The sequence below is a fragment of the Calliphora vicina genome, chromosome 3, assembly GCF_958450345.1.
Source record: "Calliphora vicina chromosome 3, idCalVici1.1, whole genome shotgun sequence".
NCBI classification, from domain to species: domain Eukaryota; kingdom Metazoa; phylum Arthropoda; class Insecta; order Diptera; family Calliphoridae; genus Calliphora; species Calliphora vicina.
In genome coordinates this window covers 50,532,665-50,554,366 of record NC_088782.1, presented here as the reverse complement: position 1 = coordinate 50,554,366, position 21,702 = coordinate 50,532,665, and the positions used below count along the sequence as shown (strand labels likewise).

At 30.2% G+C, this 21,702-nt stretch overlaps 1 protein-coding gene across 1 annotated transcript in view; it reads left to right on the top strand.

Moving 5' to 3' along the window:
* Positions 1-21,702, top strand: part of dpr20 (defective proboscis extension response 20) — a 123,507-nt gene that overhangs the window by 84,721 nt on the left and 17,084 nt on the right. Inside the window, exons 3-6 of the mRNA XM_065505809.1 lie at positions 8,501-8,615; positions 16,746-16,968; positions 17,091-17,268; positions 18,354-18,490. Coding sequence (XP_065361881.1) covers positions 8,501-8,615; positions 16,746-16,968; positions 17,091-17,268; positions 18,354-18,490 — 653 coding nt within the window. The remainder of the gene's footprint in view (positions 1-8,500; positions 8,616-16,745; positions 16,969-17,090; positions 17,269-18,353; positions 18,491-21,702) is intronic.

The window sequence follows — 21,702 nt, the reverse complement described above, 5'->3', positions numbered from 1 at the left end:
CACTTTTTTCTATAATGTATGTGAATGATCTTCCTGGACACTAGTGTAAGTATCAATAATAGCCTGGTCCGTTTTTTGCAGTGGTCTTCATCGAATTTTTGTTTGTTAATTTCTCTAAGACCAGAGCTATTTCTTTTTGGATATTCTAGACTTGATTTCAACATTTCTATTGACTAGGATTACCCTAGTTGATAACCATTAGTGTTTAGGCGTTTATATTGATACACAGACAAAACAGATTCGTGATAACAGATTCGAATTTGTTGCCAATCGAATGATTCTACCTTAGTGATCGAATTTTACAGTTGTGGCTACAGAATTTTTGAAAGGATAACAAAAGTTTGGTTGCTTCAACCGAAATTTTTTTTATCAACTGACTTTCTGTTGATAGAACTGAAAAATTCGATGTGTGCAACCGAATCATTCGATTGGCAACAAATTCGGTTTGCTATCACGAATCTGTTTTCTCTGTGTAGTCGACTTAACTTTGAGTGTCATGTGAATCATACTTTTGGTAAAGTGTTGGGAATATTTCTGCGAATTTACTCTAATCGCTGGAATTATTTTCCTTTGGAACTTCGTGTTTTTTCTCATACATTAACTTTTTATTTATGGTCATCTGTGCAAGAATCTAGTACAAAACGGATGCGTACGTATTTATTATTATACATTTATGCGTAATATAACATAATTACACAAATTTTCATATATTTTCATACTTTCTGGTTTGTGGTAGAAAAATAAGTAGAATTTTAGTAGAGTTATTTATAGAATTATGTATTTGAAAACATAAAAAATAAAAAAAGTCGCAGTCACGAATTGATCCGACAACCTTCAACTGTTGTACCTACTACACCACTGATTATTTTTTTTTTATTTTGCGTCAAATAATAGTTTTCAATATATTGTCGGTTGTAGATATGCCAACTTAATTATTTTTTTGGATTACGTTTGAAACGTAAAGCAAATCGAATAATAAGTCGTAAGAAATTGGCCCACTGTGACTGACTTTCTTTCGCTTAAGTTTTCTTTCGATATCGTGGCCAGGCTGTAGGTGTTAGAAGCAAGGTTCCGAAATGTTTTTTTTTAAGAAATAATTTAATTTTGTGACCAAAAACAAAATGTTCTAGTCCTAATATTTATAGCTATTTAAATTTGAAGTTTCCTACCCACCACCTTTTGCAACACATTCGTTCTAGACCCAAAAATTATATATTCTCTGTTTTGGTAAAATTATAAACGATCCAGTTATAGCTGTCCGTCTGTTGAAGGCACAATAGGACCTCCAGGGTAATACTGAGGGCGATACAAATATTTTCTGTTGATCTGTAATGCTGGATGCTGAAATTGGGCAAAATCGGTCATTATTTTAAAAATATTTTGCTATTTTTTCAAAATATATTGCAGATATTTCCATGCAATTTTGTACACGTTATTCCTGTGATAAAAGGATAGACCTTGTTGAAAGCGGTAAGAATCAGTCTATGATTTATTTTAGCTTACATACAAATTTCTTCCCGGTATAAGGATTTGTCCTAAGTAAAAGCCTAGACAAAAATTCTGCAAAACGAAATTGCATTCAAAATAAAACACAAAACAATAGTTTATTGTGGATTTCCGAAAATCACTTTAACGAGGATAAAGAAATAAATCGCTCATCCTAATTTGATATCGATCAGTCCATAACTGGTCACAGCTTTCATATAATGAACACTTCCAAAAATCGGTCACAAAAAAAAAATATTGGCATTTTTAAACTATACTTTCTTATCAGTGTTGGATTCAGATATCCCGTTCCTACAGATATATCTGAATATCGGTACAGGCTACAGTGTTCGACAGTTATAATATATTGGTCAATGGGTTGGGTTTAAGATGAATGGAGACAGGACACAGCAGGAACACGAATATAAAATACGAAGCAATCATTCAGTTGTGGAGATCCGTCAGTGAGTGAGAGTTAGTCGGAGTGAAAAGTGTGTTCCTGAACATAGTATCTTGTATTAAGTAACATCTAAATGTAAATAGAGTTTTTTGAATGAATTTGAATTGGAAGAAGTGTTTTATTTCGAGAGAGAGAGAGCTTTTACGATAAACAGAGCAACCAAAATAAAATAATTAAGCCAGAATGAGAAGTCGAATTCTATAGTTGGAAGTTAAGCCAAACAGATAGAGAAGGAAAGCTAGTATTAAATATATCCTTCAATTATTTTTTTTGATCTTTGTATAATTTTTTAATTTATAAAATTCAATATTTCGGACCAATCGTTCGGTATATTAGACAGTCAAATATTACCCACCCTATATTGACTTAACTATTTCCATTGATTTGGATCAGTTGATCTGTCTTAAGGTAGATAGAATTAAATGAATTTAAATTCCTTCCTCTGTGATGTTATTAAGTTAGCTAAAGCAATATTAAAAATTTATTATGAAAAGCTAAAACTTTTTACTAATTCTCTCTTAAATTGATGACAAAACCTAACAAATTCATGTCCACTACTTTCTATTTAGTTAAAACTTTTGATCCTAAACTGTAAAGTGCAGCATATCCACAAAATAATTTCTTAAATTTTAAATTTCTCCACACCAACGCACTGCTTAAAATAGGAAATGGCAACTTAACAAAAAAGAATTTTCATAATTTATGAGTCAAAAAGACACAAAATATAATAAATATATACAAGACAAAACTTTTACAAGCTAAAAATTAAGTAACCTACATAATATAAAAAGCAACACAAACATATATAAGAATATAAATGCACAAAAAATTAAGAAAGGATATTTACAATACTTATAGTTATGTATGTTTGTAAAGTAGTATATGATAAGGAAGTTTATTAAAATGCAAAGCCAAAAGCTTCTATGTACTTTATTTTACTTTATTTTCATAGTTTTTGCATATATTTTCTTGTTGCTATAACATTTTCTGTTTTGTAACATTTAATATATTTAAATAAGTAAAAAAAATAAGTTTCGTAAACTACAAGGTTATAATCAACCAAGCAAACAATATAGCTAAATGTTTTTAAGGCATTTCATTTTGTGCATGAATTTGTCACATAATCTATTAAATCAAGATGTTTTTCAAAGAACGTGTATGATTATAATAGTGGTATAAATTGCGAACAGTCATGCAGCTTTGAAAATGCAAAATTTCACTGCTTAAAATCCATCATGAACATTCGTACGTTACGTATGAGTAATATATTGCTGTGTTTGTTGAAAACTCTATATTTATCATACGCCACGCACTTAGATGCTAAAAATGGTTGTGGTAAACATAATCTTGGAACATGATTGTTCTAAGATTATGATTGTTATCCAAACTTATTATGATCATTATTAGTATCAGTAGTATCTGAGAGTGCTGTGGCTTAACCGGTCAACAGGTTTTTTCATCTTCGTAAACTCCACCGGTTTAGTTTTTTTTTAAACTTTTCGGTTTTTGACAAACCGGTTTTTGTACTTAATGAAATATATTTTCTAAAGCTCATTCAAAAATTTGTATGAAAAACTTTGATGCCATCTTTAAAAATATTGATTTATTTTATAGAAAATTATAGCATTTGACCATATTTCGTAAAAGATATAAAATAATTGCATTAAGATAGAGTCTTAAGAATCTAAAAATTCTAAATTTCCGAAGATTTAGTACACATTTCTTATTAGCGTCCACAAATAAAAATAAATTTAAGGAGACCTTTTTCATATTAAATAAAAATTTAATATAAACCGGTTTTTCTGAAGACAAAAACCGAAACCGTTTAACTAGATTTTTTAAAAGACAGTAATCAAAAGCGGTATTTTAAAAACACACTTTTTCGGTTAAACCGGAAACCGGTTTTTTAAAATTGCCGATTTTTTGGACCCTCTATTTAGCACTTTTGATCAAAAAGCATTGCATGGTATTTGCAGCCTGGGTTCGATTACCCGAAAACTTGTGCTTTCTACGCTAGGAGCACAGATAAATACACATAGAGCGGAAACTCAAAATAATCACATATACGAGTGTTGTTTTGGTCTTCACGTAATTAGTTTTACTAATACATTCTCACCACTTAGGTTCTTGACAACTGAGTTAGGTCTTTGACAACACAGTTTCCGATCAAAAATATTGTTTTTCAAAATAATATTCCCGCATATCGAGGGACTACACTGGTGCATATTCCTATAAACGCACACTACTATTTTTTTAAAAAGATTGTAAAAATTAAACATGAACATTTTTAGGGGGCTACAAGTTTGTTTATTAAATTAGTTAAGACTTCACTATTGTTTACAAAAAAAATTCATTTGTACTTTATTTATTTTTTTTTTTGTACTTAATTTTCGAGATCAACAGCCATTTTTAAGGGTATTTTCCTATAAACGCACTTTAATTTATGGGCCACTGTAGCATTATTAATAATGGTGTGGATGATCCTTTGTTATGGATTGTTTCAAAAATCAGACCGTATTTTGAATCCACTAATTTTTTAAACTAATTGGAATCAATTTCCTCCCAGACTTGTTTAATTCTTAGTTTCAGCTCTGTCACAGTCATTATGCTTTCATTCTGGGCATTATTTGCATAAACTTTACGGGCCATGTATCCCCACAATGTCTCCATTGGGTTTAAGTCCGTACTACAAGCCGGCCAGTCCAACAAAGCTGTTATGTTCATTAAACCAAGATTTCGATTGCTTAGAAACATGGATTGCAGCATTATCTTGTTGGAATATGCAATCTTCATCCATAAATGAGAGAAGAGCATCTTCCAACAGTTCCTTATAAATCGCACTATTCATTTTTGTCGGAACAAAACATATTTTCGACTTGCCAACTGCAGAAAACGCTGCCCAAACCATAACACTGCTACCACCGAAATTACGTTTTGACATCCGAACATCGTTTGATCTCAAATCGTGCCAATAGCATGAGTATGAGTCAGGACCGTCTAAATTTAATTTTTTTTCGTCAGAGAAAATTACTTTTTTCCACTCATCTGTCCATTTCATATATTTTCTTGCGAATTTTAGAACATTTTCTTTATGGTGCTTTTTTATCATTGGTTTACATTTTGGCTTTTTCCATTTTATGTTTTCATCGTTTCGTAAAATGTTTGCAACGTGTTTGGAAGTCACTGGAAGATTCAATTTATTCTTTATTTGTGTGGAATTCAATTTGTTGCGGGTTGCTTCTTGTTTTATTAGATTAAGTTGTCTTCTTGTTAGTTTTGTATTTCCCTTAGTTCCCATAGTTTTGACCATTCTTCAAGAAATTTCGCACCACACTTTCCGAACGATCGATTTTATGTCCAATATCTCTATTGGAACATCCTTGGTCGTGAAAAAATTTAATTTTAATCTTTTCTTGATCGGACAAAAAATTTTCCTTGGTCATCTTTAAAAGTGATGAAATTTATTGATTCAAATAGAAAAAGTTCAAGTAAATTGAGATGTTACTATTAGAAACGTACCTTTGGTTGAAAAAAAAAAATAAAATTTAAAATATTTTATTGTTGGTAACTTCTTTAAAAACAAATTTCACGAATCTTCCACTTAAAATAGCACCAAGAACATTTGATCGCATAATTAAGGAAAACTACAAGGATAAGAAAAAAGTACCGTTAAGTTGTCTCTCATTAAAAAGGTTAAATTTTGCATTTGGATGAGAACAACAAAGATATAACAAAAATACATAAAAATACAAGTAAGAAAGTATGGTCGGTCAAGCCCGACCATATAATACCCTACACTAAGTAAAAGAGCAAAAAAAAATGTTCTTTTAAAATTCCAATAATTTATATTTTTGAGTGATTTTCGGAAGTGGGCCTTATATGGGGGCAATGACCAATTATGGACCGATCACCATGAAATTAGGTCGTGTGATTTATGTCTCTATGAAAGTTTACTATGTTGAATTTTGTATGTTTACCAACATTTTTAAGCGATTTATGCACGATAAAGTGATTTTCGGAAGCGGGTCCATATGGGAGCTATGACTAATTATGGACCGATCGTAACAAACTTTGGTGACATGATTTTTGTGTATATAAAACTTATTTGGAGCGGAATTTGTGGAGATACAGATATAAATTAAACATTTATGACCGATAAAGTCCAATTTCGGAAGGACATTTGTATGGGGGCTAGGTGAAATAATGGACCGATTTCAGGCAGTTTCAATAGGCATGGTCCTTGGGTCAAAAAAATAATATGTACCAAATTTCATCGAAATATCTTTAAAATTGCGACCTGTACTCTGCGCACAAGGTTTACATGGACAGCCAGAAAGTGATTCTAAGTCGATCGGTATACTTTAAGGTGGGTGTTAGACTAATATTTTTGGGCGTTACAAACATCTGCACAAACGCATAATACCCTCCCCACTATGGTGGTGTACGGTGTATTTTCAATATATAGTCGCTCATCTGCTCATCCTTTAAGGCCAAGAACAAATCAAGCCAATATTGGATACTCTGTTCCAAAATGAAGCGTATCCAAAAGAGAGCGTTCTGCATTGATCGAAACAAATAGTAGTAGGACGGGGCATGGCCTGGACCATTAAGAGGATGAGGCAAAACTTCCCAACCACTTCATTCTAAATACATTTTAAAATGGATTGCAATATGTGGCCGACTGGCTGCACATTATTAACGTTTTTTTCCCTGTGATGGTCTGGTCAGATTTAAGCATCTCGTAATAGACAAGACCGTTTTGCTCCCACCAAATACAGAGAATTTCCTTAGCGCCATGAATATTTGGCTTTGGTGTTGATTAGGCTGGTAGGCCGGGCTTCACATACGATCTCTTACGCTTCGGCATATCATAATGGATCAATTTCTCATCGCAAGTAATGATTTGGTGCAAAAGTTATTTCCTTTTAAAGAGTTCAAGCATAATTTCGGACATGTAAAATCGTCTTTCAAGGTCTCTCGGCTTCAATTCGTATGGTACCAAAATTCCCCTGCTGTTGGATGAATCCTGCTGCTCATAAACATTTTGATTGAGTAGCTCCCAATGACTTGGCCGGCTCTGAGTTGAGTTTGACAATAATCTTCATGGAGTATTGCCTCCAATTCTTGGTCTCCAGACTTTTTGGTGTGGCCTGGGCGGTCTTTGTCTTTCGTGTCAAAATCATCACTTTTGAGAAACAAAACCTGATGGAGCACTTTCACCATAAGCTTTGCTGTGCGATCGTTGTGCTTCAGCTATACTTTTTTTCAAATTAAAAAAATAAATTCCCGCATATGACGATTCGTTTATACCAAATTTGGCATTTTCGAAGCAAAAAAACATTAGTGTTTGTACTTTAATGTTCAATAATACTCTGGTACAAAATAAGACTTTTCGCCAGAACTTGAAAACGACATAATGGGGTCACCTAGGCCTAGGTGAGGACATACTAAAACCGTTGTGTTTTAGGGTAGGTAGTAGTACTTAAGTACCCCTAACTCACACACCTTTATACCGATATCAAAGTTTTAAACTATTATGGATAGGCAAAGAAATAAACTTTCATAAAGTGTATACACAAAATTTAAATTCCAAAAAATTGTGTAAGTTTTTATAAAAAGTTTCGCTTTAGTTTTTATTTTTTTCGTAATTTTTCAAATTCAACAATAGTTATTTCAATTTTTTTCTATGAAAACCTATTTTTCCTTGCAAATTTTTTGAAAGACAATTTTATATAGACTAAAATGAGATATTATTTGTTAAAATCGGTTTAAATTTGCAAAAGTTATTAAACTTTTTCGAGGAAAGTTCGAAAAAATTTACATTGGAAATTCAAAATTCTACAATTTTTTTTCTGTTTAGTTTTTGTTTTTTTTATCCATATGCGCTGGGACAGAAAATACTAAAAAAGGTGTTAATGAAAAGTTAAATAATTCTTACAATTTTTATTCGATTTGAATAACTAAAACCATGTTTTGTTAAGAACTAAATTTACTTTATAGATTTTATAAGCAATATGCAATGAAAAGCGACTAAAATCAAAAAAAAAATTGATAAATTTAGTTTTTCTTTTAAATATTCTTAACAAAAGCAATACTTATAACTTACAAATGTATCAAAAAAAGCGATAAATAATTAAAAGTCGGACAATAACTGACTTAAAGATCGATAAGTTAACAAACATCACTGAAAATATTATTTTTTTTTTTGAATAACTTCTGAATTTGAGGGTGTCTCTGAAATTTTTAGACACAATTTGTAATGTATTTCGCAAGACCTATAACCCACACTTAATCGATTTCCAAGTTTTTTCCATCGTAGCACCGTGTAATTAAGTGAGGATAAATGACAAATATATACCCTTGAAATCCCGCATTTTTAAGTCATTCGCCCAATACATAAAGGATACCTTTGTGTAGTTCATCAACAAGTCTCTTAATATCAACAACATTTGTCCACCTTTAAAAATTATAAAAAAATATTAGTATAATAAAATTATTTCAACATTCTTTGTTTTTTTTTTCCTTCTCTACTTTCATGCTAATGCTTCTCTTCAGCTATGGACCACACTTTGAGGATGTTCAGCTGGTGGGACAACCGACCAATATGACAGTACAAGCGGGCAGCAGTATACATTTAAATTGCAGAATATCTCTACTTCAAGATAAGACTGTAAGTATGTTCGGCTTAAATAAAATCGCAACAATTCACAGACAGCAGCAACAAAGCTGTAAACGAGACAAGAAAAGCAAAGAAAAAAAAAAAGAAATAGTTCACTAAGAAATTGCCACCAGTCAAAATTTGTTGCGTTGCAGTCAGTAGTCGCAAGCAGCCATCCTTAGAGAATAACGAGCATTTTTATCTTTAGTGGTAGATGCAAAAGGAATAGGAAAGCAACCAAAGGACTAGTGTAGAATGATAAAGAAGAAAATCCATTTTTAGTTAGCAACTTTGTGTACTTTCTCGTACACATTGTATAATTTTGTTTTTCAACTTTGTGAATATTAAAGGGAAACAAAGAATCATTTATGAGTAATAATGGAGTGGAGGAGTGTATTAAATTTATTATTATGTTCGACACAGAGCAGAATTTCAGATAAATTAATATATACAAAGAGGTGTTTACAGTAATCATTTTTAATGAAAGTATTTTTTTTAATTTTTAACGATTTTCTAATATTGTTTATAAACATATCTTATGTTTCTTTTACAAAATGAGTCTCTTTTCAAAGTTAGAAACATGTAATTTGATTTTGTCTTTACGTTTATAATATATCGAAAACTTGGTTGTAGAATCAAGAAGTATATTATGGATTATTATAAACTTCTAATGACCTACCTGTTGAAGGCACGATATGGCCCGGCCCAAACCGAAAGAATTAGGGAAATGAAATTGTCCTCAAATATTTCCCGTTAATCAGAAAAGTTTCAAAAAAAGAAAATCGGTCGAGTAGAACCAGAGTTTTGGACTAAATTTGGAGACAACCTCCAACAATTTATATTTTTTAATACAGTTTTGCTATATTCTTTAAATATATTGCAGACAATATCGTAGAATTTTACACACATTCATCTTTTGATAAAAAGATAAGATCTGTGGAAAAGGCAAGAATCTGTCCATGATTTATCCCAGTCCCCAAGTAGAATTCTTTAGGAATATGGCTCTGTCGTACATAAGTATATGCCCATATAACAGCAGTCTTCATAACAAATTCAGCAAAAATAAGTTCCATATAAAGGGAAATCACGAAACGATTTTTTTGTTTGGATCTGTTCGTATTTGATCATAACCCTCATATAAAGTCCTCTTCCGAAAATTAGTTAAATACTCTTAAATCTCTTATAAATATCATTATCAGGTTAAAATTTAATACAAATAAATAGTCCTAATAAATATAAAAACCGCAGTGGATATCGGCCCATAATCACTAGTAGCCCCCCATTAAGCGGGTGAGGCAAAACTTCCCAATCACTTCTTGGCTGATCGTTGTCATGATGAAATATTACGGTTTCATGTCTGGCCGCATATTTTGGGCGTTTTTCGGTCAATGCTCGCTTCAGCAGCTCATAATATGTTGGACCCTTTTACTTCCACCAAATACAGAGAATTACCTTAGCGCCATGGATATTTGCATATTTGGCTTTGGTGTCGATTCGCCTGGTTTTCTGGGCTTTTTCGTTACAAGTAATGATTCAGTGCAACAACTGTTTTCTTTTACAGCATTCAAGCGGACATACAACATCATCTTTCAAGGTCTCTCGGCTTCAATTCGAATGGTACCTAATTTCCCTGCTTTCGGATAAATCCTGCTGCTCGAAAATTTTAAATTGCTGGTTGTTTTGGTTATGCAAAAATTAAATATATGGATTTTGTGAATATCTTTTCAATTGCTCACAGACCCCATGATATGTCGGTTTATAATGATAGGTCGGCTTATAATTGGTGGAATCAAAATTTTATATAGATCAGTTGTGCGTATGTTAAAATTATACTACAGGATTTTGTGGCGATCAGTCCATAATTGACCATATCACCCACATAATGTCCACATCCCAGATTAAATTTTAGGGGTATCAGAAATGTTTGGAGTTGATAATGGTCAAAATCGGTCCATTGAAAAAGAATAAAAACTAAATGTCCATCCAATGATTCAGACACCAGCTAATAGATAACATATGTATCCAAATATAGGTTGAATTCTTAAAAAGTTTTGAATCAAAATAAATGAAAATCTATACTCATGCATTATTAAATATATTCGAAATGAACTTATGAATAATTACACTATGCACGAAATTGACACTTTTTTCTGTCAAAAGGGGCACCCAGCGGCTTAAACTAATTCGGGTACGCTGAATTCAGTGGTGCTAACCGTTTTTTTAAGGTTAGCTCGTATTCTCGAGATATACCGAAAATGATGATGTGATATTATTTCGAAAATGGATGAGGTTGCACAACATATATTCGCGTAAATGAAAAACAGTTTAGTTTATTGAATAAACTGAAAAAAAAAAACGAAATTCCGCAATGAAATTACCTCCAAGTAAAGCTTAACATGTTTACAATCTTCGAAGTCGTTTAAGAAATATAAATTTTTTTTGGCCAAAAAAATAATTTTTTAAAAAACTTTCGAAATTTTTGGTTTTGGTTTTGGCATTAAAAATTTAAAAATGCATATATCCATGGCTTAATATAAAAAAGGCGTAACTCGATTTTTTGCTACTTTTAAGAAGAAGGAAAAAACTTAATAAAATCCATCAAATTTTAGACACAGAAAAAGTTTTAATAAAATTTTTGATAAGAAGAGACATCACATTTCATTTCTTATTTAATATTAATTTTTTTTTATTTTAATGATAATTTTTGTTCATTGATATTTTTAAAAATAAATAAGTCATCGATATGCTCTTAATTTAGAAAACGAAGATCCAAATAAAACAAGCTCTAAATAATTAAAATCTGTCCACAACTTTTCATTCTATTCACAAAAAATAATATAAATATCCCCTGATATTTTATCAAAGTATATAACTCATTGTAATTAGCTACATTGTTCAGTGCACAGTGGTATAGAAAGAAAAGAGGGAAATAAAACTAAACCCTTAGTCTTAGACATGTGCAAAGAATAAGTGTTGTCGAGTGTAAGGTTTGAATTTTGACCGCATGAGTCCACCAGAGGTGCGGCCAGAGGTCCCCAAAGTAGGACTCGGGTATGGTCAATTTTACATATAGAATCTCCTCATTATCAACTATCTCTTATTTCTTAGCAGATATTCGCATTTGAAAATTAAATTATAAACATTTTTACCACCATACTCCAGTTTTTTTAAATATTTCCCGATTTGCTCCATTTTTCTTTTATTGGACTAACTACAAATGTATATGTCAAACAAAAAAAAGAATTGTTTACAAATCGTGACTGACTCCAAACTTATATGCATTTGAATTTAAAAATTAAGAGCGTAAATTCATTTTCCCATTTTTAATGCTGTTTTAAAAAAAACAAAAATTTCGAAATTTTTCTAAAAAAATTTTATATTTCTAAAATGACTGCGAAGATGAAAAACATGTCAAGCCTTACTTAAAGGTAATTTTGTGTTTTTTTCATTTTGTTCAATAAACTAAACCGTTTTTTATGTTGTGCAACCTCCTCCATTTTCGAATTAACGGTATATCTCAAAAATACGAGCTAACGTAAAAAACGGTTAGCACCACTGAATTCAGCGTACCCGAATTAGTTTAACCCACCGGGGGTCCCGCTTGACAGTTTTTTCAACTAGCACAGTGTTATTATTCAATAATTTCACTATTATATTTTGTATTATCATTTTCCGCGGTCCATCCATATATAGAGAAAACTACAAAATTACGTAGTATACATTCAATTCGTTGTAAAAGTTAGTCTTGCAACCCTAACATGTTATTTCGTTTTAACTTACAACAATTTTCAGCCTGGTGCTTAAACTAAAACTCTATCACTTACTTTTGAGTTAAGCTAGCTGGTAGCATGTTTTGATGCATGTAGGAGGAGTACAAGTAAATGTAAACGGGTTACAGTTGTTTTACAAACTTCCTTCTACTGATAATATGCACATTTCCTTAAAGGCCATAATATGGCTTTTATATACTTGATTGCACTTTGGCTTGTTTGGTTTAAAATTGTTTTTGTTTTGTTTTCTATTTCTTTCTTCTAAACAATTTTATCATGTCTCCCGTTGCTGCTGGGTCAAATATAGTTTCACAAACAAAAATTACATTAAAGTGGGAGGTAATCCTTAAAGACTATTATTACTAACAGTATTTTTGAGAATTTTATAATTTAATTTAGTTATAAAAAATAATTGTTAATATGAATTTAAAGTAGATACCTTTTTAATAATGAAATATTTGTATTGACACACCCCAATAATTTGTATATCCAGGAGACACTGCTTTCTAGCGTACTAGAGTCCTTAACATTTTTAAAAAAATATAAATTATGAAGCACTGCTTCCATGAATTTCAACAACGTAATCCAAATATTCAGTTTTCTCCGAATTAATTTTGAAAACACAGTCCGTTTGACACGAACCGGATGATATACGTCTGAAACTATAAATTTAATGGAGAAAAACTGTATTTTCAGTTTTTCATTTCGTGATCCTGTGTCTTTTTTTAAGGACTTCAAAGTTTCAAAGAAGTACATTTTTCAAAAAATATTTAAAAATACTCCTGCTATTCCAATAATGACAAATTGTATGTCAAAAGAACAAGAAGAATTGTAAAATATTTTGTATTATCTTTATTTTATCCTGTAAGTATCAAAATATGTCAAAAATGTCCTTTAAAATGTTTATCCTTTAATATCCTTTAAGATTGCCAATAAATTCATTTTAAAAAAATAGTACTAAATGTAAAAATTTCATCCGTATATATGTAAAGGTCAAATTAAAATATAAAAAAAAATTAATTGGTATATACAAAAAAAGTTTTATTAAGAAAAGTGCATGTTTATAAACTACACCACCATAGTGGGGGAGGTATAATGGGTTAGGGCTGTTGTTTGCAACATACAAAAGTATTGTCCTTAAATTATACCAATCTGCTCAGGATCACTTTCTGAGTCGACTAAGCGATGTCCGTCCGTCTGTCCGTCCATCCATATAAACTTTGTATTCAAACTACAGGTCGCAGGTTTAAAGATAATTCGACAAAATTTGGCACAAGCCTTTATATTGCCCCAAGGACAAATGCTATTGAATTTGGTTAGAATCAGCCCATTATTTATCCTAGCCTCCATACAATTGCCATATTTGAAAATAGTTAAGCACTCATAAATATCTTAATTATAAACATATTCAACCCAAATTCAGCACAATTATGTTTTATGTAAGCCGAACTCTCACGACCAAATTTCGTGGCGATCGGTCAACAATATCCCATAGCTCCCATATAAGCAATATTCTCGAAAATGTCATTAATATACATAAATCTGTGAAATATGTCAGTATCCAAACTAAATTCATGTTTCATATATTCGCAATTCATCCCACCAAATTTTGTGACGATTTGTCCATAATTAGTCATAGCTCCAATATAAAAATTCAAATAATTAAAATTTTAAATATTTTTTAACACTTAGGTAGTTAAGATAGAAGAATGAAATTTTGGCATGTGATACTCAATATTTGGATCTTTAACTCGCTATTTCTAAAAAAAAAATATTGGAAATCTAAAAGGATATTCTAGGATAAAAATTTTAAAGGACATTTTTGACATCTTTTGATCCTTACAGGATAAAATTAAAGTAATGCGAAATATTTTACAACTCTTCTTGATCATTCGACACCAAACTTGTCATAGTAGGCTGATCAGAAGTATTTTAAAACATTTTTTAAAAATGTACTCCTCTGAAAATTTTAAGTCCTTTTAAAAGGAAACAGGATCACAAAATGAAAAACTGGAAACGCAGTTTTTCTCCATTTAATTTATTGTTTCATACATATGTCATCAGGTTCGTGTCTAATATTGTCGTACGGTGAAATATACAGATTTCTTAAATGAAATTTCAAATTTTAATCTAATTTTGTCGCCGAGGAGGTTGTTTGATCGGTTCATATTCATTTCAAGGGATTGTAAATGAATATTAACTCATACATTGTTTACATACCCATAATAAAACCTAAAGTCCTCCAGAATTTAGAAAAACAGTTCTTTAGCTCTCCTGAAAAGTTGTGTTTTTTAAGATAGAGGGTTTTGAATATAGGAGCTCGATATAGTAAATCCTTCATCATAAAAATGGTTGTCACAATCATATGATTGCTTACCACAGCCATACATATGATGGATACAATCATGTGTACCCTAAATTAAACATAATATGGTTACCGTAATCATATAAAATATTGCAGTGACCATAATATTCTTAAAAAACTTTTAAGAATGTCGAAATGGTTATAGTAAACATGCACGAATATATTTTTTTCTATGCTTGTATAGATTCGTATTTGTTTTAAAGCGAATAATTCTGGCAGAATGGGTAGAATTATTCGATACAAAAGTTGGGTCAAACAACAAAAAACAACTGTGTACTTTATCTAGGGTATTCATTCGACTAATGATCCTACGATTAATCGAATAATTTCTTACGAATAATTATTCGAACAATTTAAAAATGGCCATTTTCGAATAACGAATAATTCGAAAAACTTTATGTAGAATAACCGAATAAAACGAATAAATGTTCATATATATTTAAATTTATTAAATTGCTTAAAATTTTTCATAATTCCAAATTTAAATAAGTAATAATGACTCACAGAAATTGTATTTTTTATGAAAATCGACAAATAGCTAAAGACAAAGGTACTTCCGATCACTGTAGATGACTGTTCCAATAGCTCATTCTATAAATATATAAATATTACTGCAAGAAGTTACAATTCTAAAAACAAATCTTTCAAAATTTTTAACTTAGGACTTGAACCAATGAAAATAAAAGGTACGGAATAAAATATTTGTTATTTATGTGGAGTTGAATGTGATGGAGTATGTGATTTTGAAAGGGTCGTCGAAAGTGATAAAGAGGATGACATTTATAATGATTAAAATAAATGAAAGCCATGATCTTAAAACATATGTATATAAGTGATGTTATTAACCGCGTACGTTAGTGTTGCAAAATATTTAATAAATCGAATGATAAACACAAATATTGCAAACTAACGTTTTGTTACAAGAAAATCATGGAGTTCGTCTTATACATGATTTTGAACATCGTTGAACATCTTTGTCTAACATGGCAATAAATGTTTTGCGTATTTGTAAATGCGTCAATCATGCACTGCTTGACTTCAAATTAGCCACGTTCACTGACAATGATATCAAACTTTTGACATGTTCCCTTTATTGCGTAATTCCCCAAGACCACTTTATTAAGCAAAGATTCGGCAACCTTGATAGAGCTTGATGTATAATCCAATTAGTTATTGTATATTATATGTTATTATAAATTTGTTATATATAATTTAGAAATAGTGAATAATTAATTTACTAAAGAAATAGTTACTCAATTTAAAACCGGAATTAATAAACGACATAAAAGAGTTCTTAATACGTTTATATTGTATTTGAATTCAGGATCATGTCCAACTAGCTCAAATTTTTTAAAGCATAGCTCCAAAACGGAAATTAGTCAATTGTTTTGTAGGTTGTTCGGGAGTTAATCTGATCAGAATATTTCTGATGAAAATTCAATGATGGACTTTGTTTTCGAATGTTTTTTAACATTATCAATACTTGAATTGTTAACTTTTATTTTTTGTTTTTCTTTAACAATAAAATATTAAAAAACCGACATCAAAACTTCATTCTTTACTTTTTTAAAAAAATTTAAATTATTCGAATAATTCGATTAATTTTAAACGTGTGATCGAATTATTCGAACAAGTTAAAATCTCTTATTCGAATTATTCGTTTTATTCGAACAAGAGTAAAATCGAATAATTCGTTTACCCTAATATTATTCCATTAGTTTTAGGATTATATTTTTCAATACTAGATAATTGAACATGCAGTAAAAAATTAGCTAGAATAGGCCATAAATTCAAAACCTATAAACCTCCACGTTTTTCTACCTTTTGGTAAATAATCATAATTTTCTTTCTGATTGCTAGACAACCTTCCCTTAACATATTAATGATATCTTAACTTGTCTGCATAAATATTTTATTATACATATTTAATACTTAAGCCAACTTCTACAACATTGTTTCATATTCACTAAATACCAACTAAAACAAACACCATCAATTAACCAACAGGTCTCCTGGGTTCGTCGCAATTCACAAGGTGAAAATGCCTTAGATTTACTGACGGTGGGTTTGCATACTTACACCGGTGATAAACGCTACAAAATGGAATTTCAATATCCCAGTAATTGGCGTTTAAAAATCAACAATGTTAAGAAGGACGATGAGGCCACTTATGAATGTCAAATATCAACACATCCGCCTCGTGTCATACAAATAAATTTACATGTCAACGGTAAGTTTTCATTATGTATAGCAATTCTCAGGATGATAATTCAGATGAATAATGACAGGAAATTTTAAACATTTTAAATTAATATAAATTTGTTTTATTTGTTTTGGGGTTTGTTCTTTCAGCACCCAAAGTAATGATTGTGGATGAATTTGGTGATCCTTTGCAGGAGAAATATTATGAACAAGACTCAACGCTACAGCTATCCTGTGTTGTAAGAAATGTTGCCATGTCATCGTCGGTGGTATTTTGGAAACACAGTGAAGACGTTTTAAATTATGATGTTACTAGGGGTGGTGTCAGGTGAGCAAATTAAACGTTTTAATTTACGATGTGTAAATAAGTATTTGTAAGGCTGTGGTTGAGGTAGAGGTTAAATGTAAAAACAGTGAAATAAAATGAAATGAGATTTTTAAGTATTTAATTTGGATAATGTATATAAGTAGTGCAAAAAGAAGCCTAATTGAAATGAATGAATTAAACGAAACTTCAAATTTGTTATTGAAATTTTTTGTGGTTTTTGTTAGCATGTGAAATTATCTTCTATATATATAAAAATGAAATGGCCCATGTATGTAATGTCATCACGTGAGAACGGCTGGAGCGATTTGGCTGATTTTTTTTATTTGAATCGAAATTTTCAGGAGATGGTTTGTAAAGAAAAAAAATTAAAAAATTCCGGATAAAACTCGGAAATTTTTTTTAGTCCAATTAACTGTAATAAAAAAAGTCCCCTAAAGTATGCAGTACAAATTTAGATATTTTATTTGCAAATAAATAGGAACAAGCAGGTGTATGTGGGTTGGAAAAACTTGAAGAACTAACATTAGTAGATAGCTACCGGGCGAAGCCGGGGCGGTCAACTAGTTTGTAACAAATATGATGTCCCACAATTCATTGCCCAGAATAAATGAAAATTTAGTAATTTTTAGCCATAGCCAGCATTTTATTGATATTTTACAAAAATTAAATGTGGTTTTTAATTAAACAATTAAAAAAATTCCCAGAACAATTCACCTCCCTTTAATAATGCTGTAAAATTAAAAAAATCTTCATAAATAGCTTTTAAAAATTTTAATTTTCATTAAATAAAATATTTTCTTTAAACCACGCCACCCCAACGAATTTATTTAACTTCACTAATGATTTAATTAATTTAACAAATTATCAACTAAATGAATTCACACATCAATACGTATTTAATTTAATTTATTGTATTTTATACAATATTTTATTATATGTATGTATGGCTGTGTAAATAAATTAACTCGTATGTGTATCCCAATTTGCAAATTTATTTAATTTTATTCCATTTATCTTTTCCCTTTCATTTCATGTTGCTGTTTGTTATTGCTGCTGATATTTTTTTATTTGGTTTACTCTTGTAGTGTGAAAACAGAATTGATGGATGATGGCGCCAATTCAACATTATTCATTGCCAAAATCAATAAAGCCGATTCCGGTAACTATACGTGCTCAATTAGTGAATATCAAAACTATACAATCGTTGTACATATACTCAATGGTAAGTAATGGTTTTATTATTTATTTATAAAAACTCTGAATGCACATTAGGGTGGTCCTTATTTTTCACTTTTTGGAATTTCGATGATCCCTAGATATAAAATTATACTCCGTCATATAAGAAGTAGTTCTAAAATATTTAAGCGAAAACTGATAACGTTTTTGGCTTGCACATTTTATTTGAAGTTTAAAGTTTTGGTTTATAAAAATTAAATGTTGAACAAAATTCTAACCAAAGTCATTTTAATTCATTAAAATTTTAAATTAATTCTTTTCACAACAAAAACGATTTAAATGAAATTTAATTTCCAATTCAAATGAATTTGTAAAAAGAAGTAGCAATTCGTTCTCAATTCAAATTAATCTGTAAAATGAATTGCAATTCGTTTCAATTCAAATGAATTTGTTAAAGTGAATTCATTTCCAATTCGTTTGAATTGAATTGATTTTGAATTCATTCAAAAATGAAAAATAAAAATTTAAGTTTCTTTTAGGAATTAAACAAAATTTTACCATTTTGATAGGATTTTCGCTGATACCTAATAATTCAATTCCTATTCTACTACCTGATAATTCCAGTATATCATGGGAATTTCAAATCGAAGAATATTTTGTCTTTAGACTATCCTAGATGATATATAAAACGAGAGTAATGCTAGCTGTCTTTTACATAAAAAATTCGTTGAATAACAAAACGACAGTGATTGCTGTAGATTTACTTACATAATCAATTCATATTTCAATCAATTTAATTCAAATGAGTTGGCAATTAGTTGCTAATTACACTAGTTTACAAATCAAACATTTTTGTTTGCTCATGGAATAAAAATTATATTTTTGAGAAGAGCTAGGGACGCTAGCTAATTGACCATTTTTTGTTTCCCACCTATACATCAAAATTTTGAGATATATGGGCTTTTTTTCACCTACCCTGAGTACTACTAATGTATACTGTAGTGTACCGAATTGTGGTTATTAGGTATTTACATCGTTTTTGGGTACTCAACACTCTGGCGAAACTACTAGACACTTTCAGAGTTGTATTTTTTTTTTGTAAATTCCAAAAAAAATTAACGAAAAAAAAATAAATACTGTTTAAAAGTACATCTTTTTTGTAGATAAACGTTAATAAATAGCTATTAAATACAAAACTCTAAAATAAAAACTATTTTAAAATGTCTTCTAGAAAGTGTAAAATAAATCCAGACCATTTTTGTTTTATTTGCGGAAAAATTATTCAGTTAAATCGAGGTTTTCCTATAACACAAATACTGCAAAATGCTTATTTACATTATTTTGAATTCCCCGTGTCATATCAGGTCCCCCATTCGATTTGCACAAATTGTAGTGGATATATTCCAGGTAAAATGAACATTAAAAATTTCAGTTTGGTTGACCCACAAAAAATAGTTTTGCCGCCACTCCACATTAAATTTGGTTTAATGAACAATTTCGTAAAAGCTTTAGATAAGACAAAACCAGCATTTCATTATTTATGCAGCGTGTTATCGAGTCTTTCTGAGGCTAAATTAAAAGAAGTGATATTTGTGGGTCCTCAAATAAGAACAATTTTGGGTGATACCAAATTTGAGTGTCTATTAACCGATGTTGAAAAAGCAGCATGGAATTCTTTTTGGGGAATAAGAAAAGTCAAAATTACAGAGATATTGTTGCCAATTTATTACATAATTTTGAACTGATGGGTGTAAATATGTCCCTCAAAATTCACTTTTTACATTCTCATGTAGATTTTTTCCCGGAAAACCTAGGACACATGAGTGACGAACATAGAGAGCGTTTCCATCAAGATTTGAAGTTTTTCGAGAGGAATTATCAAGGTTTTTGGCATCAGAATATGCTAGGAGACTACTGTTGGAGTGTCATGAGGGAGACAATTGAAAATAATTATAAAAAGAGGACTAAAACTATTAATTTTTTTGGTCCTAATTTAGTTTGACGTCCAGGATTTTTTTAATATTTTTTCCGAATTTAGAAGACCTAAATACTAGGGTATTCGAATTATTCGATTTTTCTCTTGTTCGAATAAAACGAATAATTCGAATAAGAGATTCTAACTTGTTCGAATAATTCGATCATACGTTTAAAATTAATCGAATTATTCGAATAATTTACATTTTTTAAAAAAAGTAAAGAATGAAGTTTTGATGTCGGTTTTTTAATATTTTATTGTTAATGAAAAACAAACAATAACGTTACAGTTAACAATTCAAGTATTGATAATGTTAAAAACATTCGAAAACAAAGTCCATCATTAAATTTTCATCAGAAATATTCTGATCAGATTAACTCCCGAACAATCTACAAAACAATTGACTAGCAAACCCTTTAGTTTACGTTTTGGAGCTATGCTTTAATAAATTTGAGCTAGTTGGACATGATCCTGAATTCAAATACAATATAAAAGTATTAAGAACTTTTTTGTCGTTCATTAATTCGGGTTTTAAATTGAGTAACTAATTCTTTAGTAAAGTAATTATTCAATATTTCTAAATTATTTATAACAAATTGTATTATATATCAAGCTCTATCAACGTTGCCGAATCATTGCTTAATAAAGGGGTCTTGGTGAATTACACAATAAAGGGAATCTGTCCGAAGTTTGATATCATTGTCAGTGAACGTGGCTAATTTGAAGTCAGGCAGTGCATGATTGACGCATTTACAAAAAGTTTATTACCATGTTAGACAAAGATGTTCAACGATGTTCAAAATCATGAATCAGACGAACTCCATGCTTTTCTTGCAACAAAACATTAGTTTGCAATATTTGTTCTATTCGATTTATTAAATATTTTGCAACACTTTCGAACGCGGTTAATAACATCACTTATATTCATCTATATCAATGTAATCATTATAAATGTCATCCTCAATATTACTTTCGATGACCGTATCAAAATCACATTCAACTCCACTTTAATCTAAGTTAAAATGTTGATTATTAATTGCGATTCTTCTAATATTTCGCCAGCTAAATAACAAATATTTTATTCCGTACCTTTTATTTTCATTGGTTCAAGTCCTAAGTTAAAAATTTTGAAAGATTTGTTTTTAGAATTGTAAATTCTTGCAGTAATATTTATATATTTATAGAAGGAGCTATCGGAACACTCATCTACAGTGATAGAAAGTCCCTTTGTCTTTAGTTTTTTGTCGAATTTCAGAAACAATACAATTTTTGTGAGTCTTATT